Consider the following 18,015-nt stretch of genomic DNA (forward strand, 5'->3'; position numbering starts at 1 on the left):
TTTAATCAAACACAGCAACAGGAGGAAGTTAAAACTCCATGTGTCACCAAGTGCTATTTATCCCCCACAGAGGTTGCCTTTTCCTCTCCATCTGCCTGACCCTAGTACCTGGGCAGTTGAACACCAACAGCTCACCCTCTTGCTCCCTCCCCAGCTTTTCACCCCCTGACAGCTGCAGGTTGTTTTCCTCAGGACTTTATGTTACAGGGTAAGGGAGGACAGATTCTGGCTCAAGTAGCACAGGAAGACAGCATCTCAAGCTCCTCAGAAGTAATACTCCCTTTCCCCCCTGCTTTCAGGGAACTGATTTCACAAGGCATCTCAAATGATGAGTGTACACAGAAGGCCAGCATTACATACGAAGCCTCAACAAGGATAAAAAAATTCCAGTCAAGTTTCTTTTATTAGTTTACCTTTAAAACAAGGCAATAGAAACCTTAGCTCTTAAATTGTATAGCTTATTGTATTTCCTTTTGGTTACATGTAGACAGGGAGCTTTGGGACATGGTTTAGTAGGCACAGTGGTGGTGGTGGGTTGACTGTTGACTTGTTCATCTTCGAGGTCTTTTCCAACCTGAAGATAGTACATTCCTACTGCTTATTTACATTGTAGAACAAAAACTTACTTTTTTCTATGTATACTTAGAAAGTACTCTAAATAACTTCTATCCAGTATGCACATAAAATTAAGGATTAAACATGGCATCATTAGGGGTCCAACATTGTTATTACTTCTCATTTCAAGTGAGCCAAGACTTGCTCACTAAAAAGCTTTCATTGCCATGGTAAGAATATCACAGCCAGCTGTAACCACCAGAGCACCCATTTGCTAACAGCTTGCCAGTGGCAATCTGAAGCTTCTGGTTCAGGTCAGTTTTGGCTTTCCTGAAACCCTTACAACAGCTGGGTTTCTGGGTAGGAAGCCCCTCCAGGCACATTGCCTGCTGAGACAAGCTCCAGCTGTTAGGCACCACTGCTGTTGCAGGCACCAGGAGCAAGTTGTTACTGAAAGTAAAGTACAGGCTCAGCACTCAGTCAGAAAGCTGAGGGGGAATACATGCTCGCTTGCTGCTGGCTGCAACACTGTTCAGCTGGTCTAACATCTCTTCACTCACAGTCCTGGGACAAAAAACATAACAGAAATTTAATCCTTTCTTTCCAGTGTCTCTTCACAGGGGAATTCACACATTTTGACTTACACTGAATACAGACACTTGCTAGCGCATACCCTGAGCCTGAAGGGCTGGATGCTGCCACTGGTAACAGTCTGTAAGAGCTTAATTATCACATTGCCAGCAAGCCCCTCCATGACCACCTTCCTTATCATGGCCGCTTACTGCTGCTGCATGCAGAGGTCCTTGTCCAGCAACCTGCAAAACTCAAGGATTAAGGTGCTTAATTCTCTACAAAATCAAAGAAAATAATTGGGTTTTTGTCATCAGCTCTTCTTCCCAAGCCCTTTGACAGAGCCAATTTCAAAAGAGTAAGACAGAACAGGAGGTCATGCTGTACCCCAATTATGCTAGTTAGAGCATAAACAATATAGTATCCCTTCCATGCTTGCACAGCTGCCAATAAATTAGTTTTTGCCTTACCTTAAGTTTGCCAAGATTGCAACATAAGAACAGGGCTGTTGTTAACTCATTAGGGCAAAACCAAGCTCTCATCTAAAAAAAGATGTAATAATTTGCATGTTAATCTTTCTCCTTAATTCAGTTCATTAGCACCTTGACATGCTTAGCTTCTGTGCTCAAGCATCTGATCTCTATTGAAGACTTCAGCATAGCACTACATTGAACAGATGCAGTAACACACTTGCACTTTTACCATTAAATCTTCATCTCAACATGAATTTAGTTTTTATAAGAGCAAAATAGAACTAGATAGTTTTCATTTCAACCAATAATCACTATACAGCTAAAAAAAACATAAGCTGCTCCAACACAGGAATATGTCACTGACATACTACATTATAACACTTCCAGTAAAATTGAAAAGCAATTGTATTCTTAGGAACAGACATGCATGAAACAACCTTTATTAACATCATAACACATTTATTAACTGCTACATTTTTTACATTATCTCTGTACAGTTAGCATTACTGTTTTTGAAGAAACAAAAGCTGTAATTGCTGTAAAAAAAAAAAACTTTTGATTTTTCCAGTTGCCTATGAAAACATGTATTTATATACCTATAAAACCATTTAAACAGTTATTATTTACATCTTCATTGCTTTTGATGTAAGAATATTTATGCTTAAAAACTTTAACACTTAACAGAACACTTTATAGTTACAAAAACTTTAAACACAAACATTTCAATATTACCTTTATAATAGTTTTCATTAAGTCAATACAGAAGTTCAGATTCTGTGAAACTCAATATTTTATGTCTTCAATGTATTCTACAATAGTACAAACAATACAAAAATCATTCTACATACTTACCTCAACATAAAGTACAGTATGAAAAAAACCTTACAACAGACATACAAAAAAGCACATATAGAAGCAAAATCAGCAGCTTCTATAATATTACCTTAAACAGTTCAAAGAAAAAGAAAACAAGTGTTGAACAGAGTGCCCAGTGTGAGCATTTATATCCTGAGCCCTTTCCCTCCTGCACACTCATTGGTCTGATTTCCACGAGCTAATTAAGCCAGGATTGCTTAAATTTGGGGTGAAAAGTTTTTTCATCTTGTTTGGTGGTGGGTTGTTTTTTGCAGTAATGCTAATTGTTTTTTACAAGGAAAGAAATATAAACTTTATTTTTTGTAGTTTTTTGGGGGGAGTATTCCATGAAGTATATCATGCATTTGCTGTGAGTAGGATTCTTGGTTATTACACTTAATATGGAATTTTGTTAAAAGAACAATTTGATGGGAGATGATGCAAATGGTGGGTAAATGCTTGAGCTGTATATGTGTTTATAAAGTTTTAGCTTTTTTTTTGAGGATTAGTAGCAAAAGTTTTTTGTGTTAGTATGTTGAACGCAAGGTCAAGAACTGTTTTTTGAAAAAATACTTATTTTCTTTAATACAGAGCTCCTAAACAAGAGTGTAGCTGGCTTTGGGATTATAGAGAATAAATCTATAAATCTGAACTCTAGATAAGAGAAGTAAATCAAGACAGCAACCTGGCTGTAATATATAAAAAAAAAAGCTTTTAATAATATCTGCTTGTAGGCCTTTGTGTTTTCTGTCAGGTCCTTTAACAGACCTCATTGCATTTGAGGAATAAAAGAAAACCTTACACTACAGCCGGGGGTTTTCTAGGCATATCTTCAATGTCTGTGAGGCTGTCCAGTCTCTCTCTTGTCCTGCTCTGTGTGAAATAATCCAATATTAACTGAGTAGGCAAGAGAAATATTTAACTATCTTTAATTACAAATATATAGGTATATGTAAGTATATGAACTGCTCAGTTAGGGCCTGGTGTGCTGGGGTTTCATGTCTGAGGACTGATAATCATTGTTTCTCTCACCTACTCGTAAATATATATATTAACTCTAAGAGCATATATATATAATGTGCCAAACAATCTCAGCTTTGTTTACTTAGTCTCTTTCTTCCTGCGTGGTTTCTTGAGGCTACACAAACTGATCACTTGACTATCTCAGGGCTAACCATTCACCCCTTCTCCGACTGGCTTTTTAGACTTGTGTCTATGCCCTTCACCCTTGCAACTTTGGGGAGAAGTCATTTGGGTTGCACTCAGGCTTTGCCTGCCCTGGGCTACAGCCAAGACAGAGGTACGGTGCTGCCGGAGACTAGCAAAACACTGCACCTCAGTCTGCTACTGCTTCGGTATCTTGAGCTGTAGATCAGAGCTCACCTTGAAGCAGATGGCCCTGGAATGGCTCATTTTCTCCAGGAAAGAAGAGGCTGTGTTTTCTTTTTAACATTGAATACGTAATCAAAGGGCAGGCTATGTTATCTAAGCTGAAATAACCATGCTCAAACAGCCTCATTCTCTTGGATGAGGCTGTGTTTTGATGGCACCCACATGTGGACAAACAGCCCTAGAAGGCAAATAAGCACAAATCAAGATTTAGTTGAAGTACTTGTTGTAAATCGGGTTCCTTGAATGCTCTTGGTATCATATGTGGCCAAAAGCATTTGCTGAAAGCAAGTGATTGGCATTTCAGAATGTTTGAGGGTGGTTGGGTTTTGTTTTACTGGAATACCCATCTTGACGAAGGTGCTGGTTTCAGTTGTGGTACAAGGAGTTATTAGGAGGAGTTTGAAGAGCAGGCAGGTAATTTTTCCATTGCTGGGTTTATTTAGAAGTAGGTTTATTTTCCTGGGATAAAAAAAAAAATCTACTCCGTCTGCATACTTAATACATAGACAAAGGGAAGACATTGTTCGTGCTCTAGAGGGCAATCTTTCTCAAGGTAAAACCCAGGAGATGCATGTGACTAAAATCATGGAACGTGCAAAGGGCTGGTGCGGTGAATGGCAAGTGTCACTCCCGTTTTATGACAAAATGCTCTCTGTAGGACCAAGGAGTAAGCTTTGCAGAGAAGATGCCTGGGAACACCTGAGCTCAGAAGAACACAAAGGCAAAGTTTAAGGTTTTGTTAATCCTGCCTAAAAATAAAGGCTAAGTTTACAGTTGAATGATAATCCATCTCATTTTGTCCAGCTCCTCCTGGGAATAGACTGCAGATTGTTGAGGGTAGGTGTGCTTACTTGGATAATGGAGAACAAGGCTTCCTTACTGAAGATGCTGGGGGAAATGACTTTGTGTAGCATGGGACATCAGAATGCAGGATTATAGGTTATAATTTGCTAAAAATGACTTCACGTTCATGAAGCGACCTCATTTCTTAGCTGAGAGCGTACAAAGCAGTAATCTTTTGCAGAAAGATCCCACCGTGGACAAGCCTTGCGCTGACAAAGCAGACAATGCAGCGAGACCACCAAAAATCATAGCTGTTATCTATTACTACACCAAAAATATCTAATAAAGACAGGTGAAGCCTTTACAGTGCAGAACTGGGCTGTCCCACTGCCCTTTGGCCTCTTTGTGAGTTAAACTGCAGCTTTGGATGCTTATGGTCATAAGCTGCTTTCTTTGCTGAACTCCCTGCTGTAAAACAATGTCTTTGAGCTCAGGCTTTGTTTTTCTTGATTTGTTTTGCTCAGCTTTGTCTGTACTGTAGTTTCTGCTGCGAATGAAACTTTTTGGTCAAACTGGAAACAGGATTATGAGGATAAATGTTGATGCTTTGAAAACGATTTCTAAAGAAACTAGTGAGAAATCCTTCTAACTCAACTTTGCATAAGCAACAGAACAGTATTTAGACAAGGAGGACAGACCTGGGAAGAATTACCTGTAGAAGCAGCCTGTGAGGAGATGAAATAGAAATGTATTCTTCCAAGTCTGAGACAAGATGAATTTAGCGTACATACACTAAGACAAACTATTCAAGAAACATGAAATGCAGCTAAAGAACCAACCGGACCTGTGCAGGAAAAGATGGAGCTAGCAGGAAAGTATTGCAAGCCCGAGCGGGAAGCCTTGTCCCACCATAGTCACTTAGAGAACGAAACAGAGGAGTCCTCACTGAGGGAGGCATTCTTATCCCCAACATCAGGACCCAGCAAAAAATCCCACTTACAAGTGGGCAGCGCGGTCTGAGAAACAGGATCTTTCAAAGCAGGACATGGGTTTGTCAGCACTTCTAAGACAATCCCCAGCAAGGGCAATTTCTCTAGCCTGTCAGCATCTTTTCCCCTGGCTGGAAGGCCCCAGACCCTCCCTAGTACGCTGTCAGGGGTAAGCAGACCTCGCTTGCTCCTATTTTACTGGCCTGGTCTTTCAGGTAAGGATTCAGAGCCTGATTTAACTCGCGATGTTGCTTTGAGTTATTTAAAAGCTGGCTAACGCAATCCAGTACCGAAGGATGGGCAGGGCTGTCAGCGTAGGCTTCTCCATCTCAGAGAAGATGGTTATTACAAAGGTGCTTTATAATAAAGGTGAATAGCACACGGTGAGTTTGCTGAACACTTTCTTCTTGTTTCTTAGTGGCATTTGCTGTGCCCAAGATAATCTAAGCAAGTCCTTGTTCACAGGTTCTTGGAAAACAGTCTGTGCTTGGATTTCCTTTTTCCTGAATGCCTCTCATGAGTAGTCTGTTGTGCTGGCATTGCTGGGCTCCCAAGGAGTGCTGCAGGCTGATTTCCAGTCCTGTTGTGACTATGTGTGAATCTTGCGTTGTCTCTGCAATAGGATGTAGAAACGAATGTGGAAACATCGTGTTTAGGTCTGTGGTTCCAGAGTAGAGGCAGAGCCCCAAGGATGGACAAGTTCCTGTGGATGTCACCTGAAGAGCTGCGTTGGGAGATGAAACGCAGCCTCACCGTGACCTAATTTCTAACATCGCAGCACGCCTAGGTTGGCGAACGCTGGGACTTTGAAGGTGAAAACCTCTGAGACAAATTTCAGTGAGCTTAGCTTAGCCTAACCACTCAAATACTCATAGCTGTGTTAGAACATGGCAGGAGTCTCTTAGCTTCCCTTTGCATTTTGCATTTCTATGAATTGGCTATCTTTTTGCATGAAAGAGGAAAAAAAGGTTTTCCTGAGTTCATTTTCCATAACTCTAATGTAACATGAGAATAATTTGTCTCAGTCGTCTTTACTCTTTTCCTCTTCAAAATTTGGCCCCTGTGAGACTGTTTTTTCTTTAGGACAGACACCTTGCATACGAATGACTTAGCCCCTGACATACCCGTCTTAATGGCACATTTTTTTCAGTGGAGAGGTAAAAATCTTGCAGTTTCAAGAGGTTAGATGATGTTTGGATTTTTAAACTCCAATCCTCGACTGATTCGCAGGGCCTTGAAGCAGCTCAGTGATGCAGAGCTGATCTTAAAATTGTAAACCAGTTCAGCCTCAATCTGTCACAGTTTCTGCAAGTGCACCATAATATTTCTATGCCAGTTTTTTGGGAGGCTTTGCCTGTAAGCATAAGCAGTTATTTAGGGAGAGCTCCTTACGTCACTGCGAAGGAGGAAAGAATATGATTACAGACTTGACTTTTTTCTAATGAGTTCTTATTTAACTGGAATATAACACGCAGACTGCTGCAGAAAAAAGTTTATTTAATGTTTCACTAACAAAGCTACAATAATTGGGAATAAGGTTGTTGCTGTTGTATTCCAATTACGTGTGCAGCCAGATAAGGACTTTTGAGAACAGCCTAAGGCTTTACAATCAACTCCTTAAACAGTGAGAAACCTATCAGCCATCCCCAACGTAATGCCAGATGCCTTATGCCCTCGTGTATGTGAAGTGTCTATGGGCAATACCGAGTGTAACGCGTTGAAACATAAGGTGCGATACGGAATCAGCTCCTTAATTTGGTGAGGGTTTCTTGGATGACAAAAAAAGACTACTGGTGTGAAAGAAGGAATGAATCCCTAACTAGAGTCCTGCTCTAGCGATTGAGTCGCCTTTACAGAATTTCCTGAAGCTTTAAATGCTAAATGAGGAACAAGAAAAGAAATTTGAGCCAACTTTGGCCTTTTTTTTCCCTCAATTGAACTGGGAGCAGGGGTGGAAGAAGGCAGCAATACTGGTAAATAAGTATGGAAAGTGAAATACCTAACACGTCCTAGAAGAGTTTACTATTCCTGGCACAGTTGAGATCCTGGCAACTTTGGAAAACACTTCAGGGTAACGGCATCTTTTCATCTTCTCTAAACGTACGTGAAAACTAGAAGCTGGCAATTGTCAAAATGCTAGAAGGGTCTAGAATGCCCAATTGTAAAGTAACTTTGAAATCGGAATTCTCGCTCTCATACCTCATCTTTTCTCTCAAATCTGATTGCGCAAAAGCCTTCTAATAATGGCACAAATTCTGCCAATGTAATCAAAGGGTCTTGTTTAAAGGGTGTGCAGAGGTTTGCTTTGGACTGCTCAGGGAGGGAAATACACGGACATTCCTGCTGATGTCCGTGGCAACCTCGGTCAGATGAAGATCGATGGAAAACTGTGGAAAAGACAGGTTCCCCAGTGTTGTAAATGGGTGTAGTTCCCTTGACTTGAAGGGAATTACTGATTTACATCTGCTGAGGATCTGGTCTCTATGGTGGTAACGTCCGAGACGCATAATAATGGCACTGTGGATATGTGCTGGGGGTACGAGAACAGAATCTGACAACTGGTAGCTGCTCTCGGGAGATGGCACTAGTCTGATGTTGAAAACAGTACGAAGAGGCAAGTTGGCATTACTCTGGGAGCTGATAGCGTGGACACCGTTGTCCAGGTACTACGGTGCTATACAGGTATTTTTGAGAGGAACGCTGAGTGCGACAAGGCGTTAGTACAGCAGCGGATTGAACTAATAGGCATAGCAGGATGCTGGCGTCAGAACTGCTTGAACGTTTTTTGTCTCCCCGCGGTAGAGGAATGGGAAGGTTGTGGTGTAGCACTTGTCCCTGTTGTAGGTGTAGCAGGTTTCCGGTTCATCGCAGGAGGTGCTCTGCTGGGCCTGGTATATCTCGCCGCCCAGCTCAACTTCTACGGGATCGCATTTTTTGCAACTGGAAGAGATGGAGAATAGAACAGGTGTTAAGAGCTGTGATGAAAAGATGCCCCTGGTGAAACCCTAATCTTGCTTGCTGATCTGCAGATGTAGCAGCTATGAGAGTATTGTGGCCTTCCTGGTTTTACATGGGAACTCCAGCCAGATGCTTTTAGTGTTGTCAAGCTGCTATTGGCACGATTGGTCCCTAAGAGGGAGGGTTAAACGGGCAATGTGTCATTTGCTGATATCTAAGACATTTGAGATGAACAGCGGTCAGAAAGAAACGTTTCCTGTAGGTGTGAGACCTTTTTTATGCGAATTAATCACGGAGATAACAATTTGTTGGCTTGCGACAGAATAAAACGCTAGGTTCCGTGGGGAAAAGTTTCCTCTGTGACCCGGCCTCACCTTAGCTATTGGCCTTCAAGCACGTTTTTGAGCTGCTGTGGGCAATGCTGCAGGGGAGATAAAATCTTAGGAAATGAACTTAGTCAAGAAAATTACTTACAGTTCAGTCATGCGGTAAACAAAAGTGGTTCTGAGGGGGGACGTGGGGTCAGATATGTTCTCTCGAGCCTTCAGGGGGACTCTGCAAAGGGGAGAGGAGAATGGCTGTCATGAAAACTGCTCATTAAACAGGGGACTACTCTACTGTGAAACAATTCTCGACTCTTATCTTGTTCTTCAGGTTATTTCCATTCCGACGCTCTTCCATTGCAAAGCCCGGGAACGGCAGATCTTGGCCCTACTGTGCCCTCCAAGGCAACAACCCTCCCCGAGAGGGCGGCAGCAATTTCTGAAAATGCCACTTTCAAGGTAACAGTGCTGATAATCTTTTTTTCTTTTTAAATTTTGAGCTGGCAGATGCCTGAGAGACTTGCAGGACATGCACATGTTTAATTAGTGTTTCTCCTGTTCTGAGCTCTACCAGAACTCCTGCAGCTCTTGAGCCTGAACTCGGTCCATGTTTGAGACACACGCACACAATTCTCTAAGTTTTGTGGGAATAACAAGGACCTAATCCTACTCTTGAATTGTGATCTGCCTCATCGGATTAGCCTTTTCTGATAGTTTAGGCATTAACTTGTCTTTTCAGCCTATAAAATAGCAGGCTTGGTATCAGACGGGTCAATGAGTCCAGTGTCAGGGCACCAATTTGGTTTCAGATTAGACCAGCTGTAGAAATGTGATCCTCTACTTGCCCAGCTTATTTTGTAAAGGTACTACTGGACCACTTAAAACATGGGGATGCTTTTGTATCTGAAGGGACAAACACCGGATAGCTTCATGTGAGGTACAAAAACACAAAGCAAAAGGAAATATTCCAGGATACCATAGAAAGCAGCCCACGGGGAAAACCAGTTCACTTCATCAATGCCAGGACATGGGAAACAATGCAAAGAAAGGCGAATTCCTATAACACTTCATCTCGTGTTCACCATGTCCACGCAATACTTGTCTGCCACTTACAGGATGCGGATGTTTCTTTCCAGGATTTTTTCATCAGGGTTTTCTTTGGAGGGGACGAACTTTGCGGTCACGGTTACACACTGACACTTGTTATTGACCAGCACGTACTCCTCGTCCTCGGGGTCCCGTGGAAAACCTGCAAGCACAGGATATGCAATCCCAGGGTCAAGAAGAAAACCCCGGAAACCTGCTTTAGGAGAAAGCCAGGTGATGAGAATGTCAGAAATGCACTGTTACGGCATCTGGATTGATTAAAGTCCAGCTGCAACAAGTACAAATGACCTTCTTGACACAGATGAGTTCAGCTGTCTTCCCTGCTTGGTCTGCAGTACGCTTCTGTCTGTGGAGGTGGTGGGACTGGGAAGGAAAAATGACAAACCCGGACACTGTGTGGCTGGTGAGAGGCAAACATGCAGGGGTTTCTCATGAAATGGGAAGAAAGTCCCCTTGCAAGGCTCGAGCTATACCTGGCAGCTCAAGTGCTGCTGTTCCCCTGACGGGGGGAGGTTACCCAATTCCTTTGTCATGCACCAGGACTGTTCTAGCAGTCCAAACCCTCATTTGAATCTGGCCTCTAAACAGGTGTCTGACCTTGCCGACGTGGCAGATGTGCCAGTTTTGCTTGAGCGGTACGTTGTCTTTCAGGTCTCGGAGGGAACAGATGCCAAAAAGCACTACAGGACCCAGCAAGAAGGCAGCCTGCTGACTTGGCAGCGGAAGGCAAATGGCGCTTACGATGCTTGTGGTTTGCAGGGAAAACTCGGGTCCTGATTTTCTTACTCAAATAGAGAAGAACTGGCTTGGGTATGTCTCCCATACTTATAGCATGTTATTCAATATGAAACTCGGTCAAAACAGGGTAAAACATCCCATCGGTCACCCAGAAACTTTTTGAACATTCCTGGTGGCACGCAATGCCATCTTACTTTGCAAATAGATGCATTTGAAATAGCTTGTTGTTTGTTAGTTCGTTTTCCCCAACCCAGAGCCTCTGGTCTTTTCTCCCACAACAGGCCAGCCTTGCTTTTATGTGCACACAGAGTCATACCCTTCTTAAGTGGTGGTTTCTATGTCCCTCTATTTCTAAATGCTGCTAAAATCAAGTTCACGGCCATCACTTTGCAGCGTCGCTCTTCCCGCAGCACCTTCAGCCTGCTTATTAGAAGTACCAAATGAGTGATCTTTGAGATGGGACGGTTAATATTGGGCTCAGATGGACCTCGGTTCTGGGGACTCGCCTACTCTGCTTGTCCCTTGGTTTAACCACGGGGAGAAAGAAGAAACAGGCTGAAAACATCTGCGTTCATCATGTCTATGGAGGATTTCAGAGTTGCTTTCGCTTAAAAGCTTTGGTCTTAATAGCTGGATTTCTTTGAGTTATCAAAGCATGGATCAGTAAGGAAGCAGATATATGTTGCATAAGCTCAGGTCTGTTCTCTTCTTAATCTCCATGTGCACAGCTGCTGGGTTTTAGGAACAACAGACCCTGTTGGTACAGGGTGAAAGGGATAGCGCTCAAAGCCTGTGGGAACAAAAGCAAAGCTGGCATCCAGGAGCAGCACCCGGACTCTTGAGTTTTCTGATTGTTAGCTTGTAATGGCAGCAGCTTAATTGTTGCATGAAGCTGTCTGCAAGACCAAACAAGGACGGTATTGATCGGCAGAGTCCCTAAGTATCTAGTCCGTACAATGTAATGAAAATAGCATTCCAGGTTTTCTGTCTAAGGCTTCTTAGAGCTTCCTTCCTGCCCCTATAATACATGGGTCTCAGCTGCTTCCCTTCCCCTGGGTTATTTTCCGAGATCCTTACAGACCTTATAACTGTGAAAAAGGCACAAAACCTGTGTAAAATATTGCCTCAGAGTGACCCTACAATTCACCTGCTGGTTACAAATGCTGTTGCAGTGACGACTGGCAGCAGAACACTTTCTGAAACAGGTTCACTGTGCAGTTTGCTGATCAGGAAGGAAATTGTTTTGCTCCCTTGCTTTGGGCGCTGGAGCGAGCCACTACAGGCGTGTAGGAGATGTTGCCCTTTCTACTGCTGTCACGGTTTTCTTTGCAGCATGTCCCACTATCACATGTGCCAGCTGAGCCCTTTAGAGCCAGGGCTGGCTTTTAGCATTTCTCTGTACAGCATCCAGCACAACTGGCCAGCTGTGCAAATGACACTGCAAAATGTGCACATGGAGCATGAGTCCAGTCCTGCTTCTGGTCGCGCTGTGCCCTACCCAGGCAGAAATACATAATCGTATCTGACAGGCGGAGATGGTGGTTATTTGGAGCTTTACAGCGCTTGTCTCTTTATACGCCTTATTCCAATCTCTCTTGCTCTGCGTGCTTCCTCTCTGCCAACTCATCGCTCAACATGAACATTTCCCTCTGATGCAGAAGCTTACTGGAAAAGCCTCTTTCTGCCTCCTTGAGTCCTGGCCTTTCGTTTTCCTTATAGAAAGTCTCTGGCTTCTTGTCCTTCACGTAGTTTCCTCTGATGTCTGTCATTTTATTCTACGTAATGTTGCGTGCAATTCTTTCTAAGGCCTTAATCCAAAGCCAATAATCGAGTCGGATCCTATTAGCTCTGAGAATTGTCCCAAAACCTTTGGGAGCAGGCCAAGAGTATATTCATCTTAGAAAATTATATGATTATACTCTTCTATGAATAGGCAGAGTTTTTTTGACTGTACTCTAAAAATATTGTCCTGATTTAACTTCTCATGTAATACTCGGCTTCAGTAGCCCTAAAAGTTATAGCTACTCCATATATTTTTTTAAAGTATAATTACAAAGCTGCAAAAAAGATAGTTTCCTCAGCAATACTTCCATGTATCACCAGTAAAGTCCCTTTGGGGAGAAGGTAGTTAAATAGAAAATTTCCTAACGTCCTTCTAAATTGACTGCGGGTTGGAATTTCTGGTGCATGATTTACTACAGCCTGGTGCTTCCTCCCTCCTCAAGACTCATCCAGAGATTATTTTGACAAAATTTCTCATCTCCCAGTATTGGGTTGTCCTGTAATACACTGAAGCCCAACAAAACCCAGCTGCAGCATAGCAAAGAAGCAAATACATTCCCAAAATATCTGTTCAAACTTGGCTGCAGGCGCAAGTGCCTAGTTCATTAAAGTAGGAAGAGGCTCAGTTAGACAAAAAAAATACATTAATATGCATGTGTGTGTATATATATAAAAAAAGCCATGTGTATGAATGGGAAACAACAGACTGGGCTCTGTGTTGAACTGACGCAGTATTTCTCAATGTTTTCTGCTTTTTCAGCTAATGGATTATACAGCTGGTGACTTTTAATAGGAAGCAGAACTTTACAAGGACCTGCCTGGGTAGGCAGTAAGATGCCCTTTCCCAAAAGTCGGAGGAAATGCAGGGATGCTGTTGGGATAGTTATCCTTCAGCACGATTTAATCCTGCGGACCAGATCCACCATGTGAACGAGGATGATTTCAGACTGTCATCTGGAGATCTGGCTGTAGTACAATCAGTATCTATCACCTGTGAACCACCCTGAGGAGTGTGCTGGGATGACAGCCTGATCACGGTCTAAATCAAGAGTCTCCAAGAAATTCAGTGGAGTTAGATGATAAACTACACTTCAATCAGGAATAAGTTGGCTGTAGCCGTATGACAGGATTACCAGGAAGATTTTTAGAAGCCTCTAAATCTAGCAGGTAAGAGTCTTGCAAGCTTCCCAGCACTGCAGAAAAGCAAGCGTGCATGTTTGTGGTTTTTTGCTTCAGAAACCCGATGAAAAATGGCTAATCGTAAAGTCTTAAATTTGCAGCTAGTCATCGCTTTTTAGCTTCAAGGCAGCAATTAAAAACGCACAGCTCTGTGGTGCAGGAAGACACAGAGGTGTCCAAGCCCCACTGAAGCATGACTGCTTGAGCAGGCTTTGAGGTTTGATTTTTGACTGCTAGAATTATTAATGGTCCATTACACAAAACCCGTCGCTGGCGCCTTAAGCGCACTTTGCGGTGCTCTTTGTTTCTCACTTACCTGCCACAAGGACGAGCCCCAAGGAGACGGCCAAGGCCACGCACAGCAACAAAGAGCTCTTCATCTTGCCTTCCCTTCTTTTGAAGAACACGAGTGGAGAGCCCGTGTCTGCCTATAAGGGCGTGTGCAAATGATACAGCTATGGGTTTCCTAAAATAAACAGCCCAGCCGGCTCGCACTGACACTGTGGAAAATGTGGCTGGGGACTGAAACCAGGCATGTTTAATGCACAAAGACCTCTGGCTTTCAGTGGTGGGGGGTGGGCAGGGGTTGCGCTATTACTGTGCGTTTTTCTTCTGCTCATCACCGATGAGCAATGAAGCTGCTGAGTGCAAAGCCATCCTGGTCCTTAGGGGACATCTTACCGCCAGCGCCAGTGGCACTGTCCCAACCTGGGGGGCAAGAAAGTGTCGGGATAGCCAAGGAGTCACAGCTCTGGCTTTGAGTTTTGAGAAATCGGACTTAAAGATCATTTGACTTGTATTATAAAAACACTTCAGGCTTCAAGATCAGACTCCTGTTTGCAGCAGGTTCTCTGGAAACATATATTAAGGGCTTGACCTGCCCCCAAACAGCTTTCAGGCAAAGCAGACAAGATGAGAGAGAGGGGAGGGGTAAAAGAGGTGTAAAGCAACAGCAGGTCTGAGGCAAAGCTGAACTCTTCTTCCAGCTCTGCCCACTGAGTTGACGAGTTCCTTTTTGAATGGAAAAGGGTTTCCATGAGATTGGTGGCGTATGAAAGGCTCTGAGTCAGGTCCCAGGCAAACTCTCTCAGGTACTGGGCAAGCAGATTTTTCCTGAAGGAGGGGAGTACTGGAGAGGACCTGGGGGTTTTTGTCCCAGATTTGGGATCACTTGTGTAACTCTGGAAAATAGACATTGCAATGTAACCTGCAATGACCAGAGCTGTCTCGGCAGCATATCTATGTGTCTTGCACAGAAAAGGCCACTTTTTAAGCGCAGTCTGGTCTTAACAGGGCTTTTTAGTAAGGGCCTCCAGATACCCCCATCGGGACAAAAGGGGAGGCAGAGCACAGTACGATGGATGCTGGCAGGCCCGGTCTTAGCCAGGGTTATTGCATCAGTGTATCCTGAATTTCTGCTACCTGCAATGCACGTTTCTCTCCACTGATATTAGCAGTACACAGTAAATCTCCCTATGTTCTCCAGCTTTTCCTTAAGCAGCAGAGCAGCAGCCCGGTGACCAGATGCAGCCTGGGCCACCCTTGGCTCCTGGGGTTTGTTGTTCTTGCCAAGCTTCTCAAAAGACTAAAGCCATTGGGCAACGCTCCCGGGCATCCCAGTTCCTGAGAGGGCAGCCTGTCACCTTACAGGCTGTTTTCCCTTCCTTCAGACCTTGCTGGCTGGGTCCTTAACCCTGGAGCTGTTCAAAGACTCTGGAATCTGCGTCCTGAGCTTTTTCTACTAGTGCAAACATCTCGTGTGGCAGTTGCATGATGCAATGAGCTTTTGTGTTGCATCAGCACGGCTGACAAGCAAGGTTTCCCCGGGAGGTGGGGGGGATGGTGGGTGCGAGCCCAGCTTCTAGCAGCTCATCAGTTTATGCCATGATTCTTCTTTACAAACCTAATTTTCTCACTAGGGCTCCATCTTTAGGAGAGCAAAATTTGGTTTTGTTTCTTTTCCCCCTCCCCAGAAAGTATTGTCAACAGAGCTTTACGTGGAGCTTTCTTCTGAAGCAGCAGTGAGATTTTCCCTGTGCCCCATCTTTTGCAGAAGGTTAAAAATAAAGCTGGCTAACCATGGGGTGGTAGGGGTGTCTGTCTAAAGCACTCCCTGTTTCACTCACCTTTTTTGTAATGAAATAGGAGATTTTTTTTTTTAGATACACAAGAAGGGGGGATGCAGGCAGCAGAATAAAGCACATGCGAAACACAGGCTGCTTCTGGTCTGCTTTGCCAAACTGCCCTGATAAAAATACGGCACTGGTAAAATCCAAGCAGAGGCATCCGTGAGTATTTTCAAACCCGAAGGGACAGACTGAGCAGAATGATATTCTGTGCGATTCTGATGATTTCGGTGGTTTTCCCTGACTGCCGGTGCTCAGCACATCTGAATTTCGGTTGCTAAATCTAAATGTCTGCCAACAGTCCCTTTGGTTGGTATATGGTGGCGTGAGAGCTATTTTTAGTCCCATTCAGCCACCTGTGTGTCTCTGAGGATTTCTATCTAGATTGCAAGCTCTTTAGAGGAAGATTTGTTTTATGAACTGTTACTTTTATGGACTGTCCTCCCCTTTTACTATGGGATGTGTTGAATTACCAGAAAATGATCTGGGGAAGCAGGCATTAAAGAACTGTGGCAGTCTGGCCAGGGGCTGGCAAACCATCACCCCCAGCTTAAATTCTGGGCTGAGTGGGGAGGTAGAGTCCAGCCTTCACTGTGAGGCAGAGGCCAGCGGAGGAATAATTGAGAATTAGAAGAGAAATGGGAACCAGCTTTGTAGCCTCGGTCTCCTTGCACTCGTCCTGTGCTTCCAGTTGGCCCTGGATGTGCCAAGCTAGGATTTTCTAGGTAAGAAGCTGGGCAGGTGCCTGGATGAAGTGAGGCCAAATAGTTGTGTCTTTGTGCGTCCTTGCTGTGCTGGGAGAGGAGTGGAGAGGAAGACAGCCGGACCAGGGCACGATATATCTCCAGGTAACACACCGTCCACTAGCAGTCTGTCCTATGGCTTTCTGTTCGCTTCCTTTCTCACTCAGCAGCAGAAAAAATGGTGGATTAAACCAGACCTGCAGCGGTCACTGATTATCGTACTGGTAGCGGTGATTCCATGGATGCTTACAGCAAACCGGTGTGGTTTGGCTTGAGCAGTTCCTGGTAATTGGATGAACTAACTCAAGTCAGATGTCATCTTTAGCTTCACCAGAAGCGGATGACGTTTTCAGCAAGTCCTGAAGGAACTTCCAAGGTCTGTGGCTGCTTCTTTTCTGCTCTGAGAAATTAACCTTGGATCGAGGGACAATGTGTCAATTAGATTCAAATCACTGAGAGGCCAAGTGGAAGTTGGTCTGGCTTCAAGGCTCTGAATTTTGAAAGAACAGACTTTAAAAAAATGAGAGCACTACATTGTGAGGGCAGCTGGATGGAAACCGTCCGGGTCGGGGGCACGTTGAAGGCCTGGGTTTCTGTACGTCACGCTAGCAAAGTCATCTGGAATTGGTAACCACGCCAAAAACGACTGCAGGCTTCTCTGGATGGACTTCACTCAAAACCCGGTCGGATTAAGCAGAAAGATTACAAAGCCTGATCAGCAGAGATGGCTGTATCTTAGCAGCCAACCAGTATAAAGGGAGAATTTCCACCGAGGTGTGGCTAACACATTAAATGAATGTTACGTCTCACGTACCAAAACCGAGTTATTCTTGTCGCTCTCTCATACAGGCCTGTCTCCAGGGGAGGTGATATCTGAAAATTGGCACGGGGAGATTTAGAAAAAGCCTCTTAGTCTGAAGCAAAACAAATCTTTGGTGCAAGAGCAAACATGGAAAATTTTGACCCAGAGGTGACTACGTGGAGAAGCCGAGCGTGTCAGAAAAAGGCTCGTGAGATTGCTCTGCCATCAGATCTACCAGAATCCAAATAAATCATCAAAAAGTGAGTAAAGCTGTGCACCCCCCACTGTTTCAGTTAACTTTAATATTTGTTTGAAATGTCTTTTTTTGGTAAGAAGGTGGGCAGTGTTAATAAATAAACCTGCACCTGCTCTGTGGTGAGAAAAAAAACACCTGCACTTGTTCCACACAGAACTCTTGCTGGGCTGTGTGGCTGCTTAATTTAACAGGCTCTGGGTTTCTGAGCCAGGACTAAACTGGGCTCCAAGAGAGGATGGGGAAGCAGCAGCCCAGCTTTGCTGCCTGCCTTCGCCTTACAGCCCGGAAGCTGATCCGCAGCCTCTGGGAACGGGCCCGATTCCTGCTGGGAGATGTCCGTATCCCTGTGAAGATGTCATACGGTGAACGAAAGGGCTCGGCAGA

The 18,015-nt window shown here is 44.0% G+C and overlaps 2 protein-coding genes across 2 annotated transcripts in view; one reads left to right on the forward strand and one right to left on the reverse strand.

The window, feature by feature from the left end:
* Positions 1 to 7,094: 7,094 nt before the first annotated feature.
* JCHAIN (joining chain of multimeric IgA and IgM) lies at positions 7,095 to 14,223 on the reverse strand. Its single transcript, XM_054825041.1, has 4 exons — positions 14,021 to 14,223; positions 10,012 to 10,147; positions 9,050 to 9,130; positions 7,095 to 8,557 (listed from the first exon to the last, which is right to left on the reverse strand). Exons 1-4 carry the CDS (start codon positions 14,082 to 14,084, stop codon positions 8,356 to 8,358), a joined length of 483 nt encoding a protein of 160 aa, XP_054681016.1. The 5' UTR covers positions 14,085 to 14,223; the 3' UTR covers positions 7,095 to 8,355.
* A 3,205-nt stretch (positions 14,224 to 17,428) lies between these two features.
* The window catches only part of RUFY3 (RUN and FYVE domain containing 3), a 61,073-nt gene continuing 60,486 nt past the window's right edge, over positions 17,429 to 18,015 (forward strand). The window contains exon 1 of the mRNA XM_054823514.1: positions 17,429 to 17,635. The gene's annotated coding sequence lies outside the window, so the exon portion shown is untranslated. The remainder of the gene's footprint in view (positions 17,636 to 18,015) is intronic.

This window comes from Grus americana, chromosome 4, assembly GCF_028858705.1.
Source record: "Grus americana isolate bGruAme1 chromosome 4, bGruAme1.mat, whole genome shotgun sequence".
NCBI lineage: Eukaryota > Metazoa > Chordata > Aves > Gruiformes > Gruidae > Grus > Grus americana.

Coding starts and splice junctions, on each gene's coding strand:
- JCHAIN (XM_054825041.1), bottom strand. CDS start 14,084: ATGAAGAGCTCTTTGTTGCTGTGCGTGGCCTTGGCCGTCTCCTTGGGG. Junction 9,131..10,011: donor GAAAGAAACATCCGCATCCT/GTAAGTGGCAGA, acceptor TCCCCTTTGCAG/AGTCCCCCTGAAGGCTCGAG. Junction 8,558..9,049: donor GTTTACCGCATGACTGAACT/GTAAGTAATTTT, acceptor CATCTCTTCCAG/TTGCAAAAAATGCGATCCCG.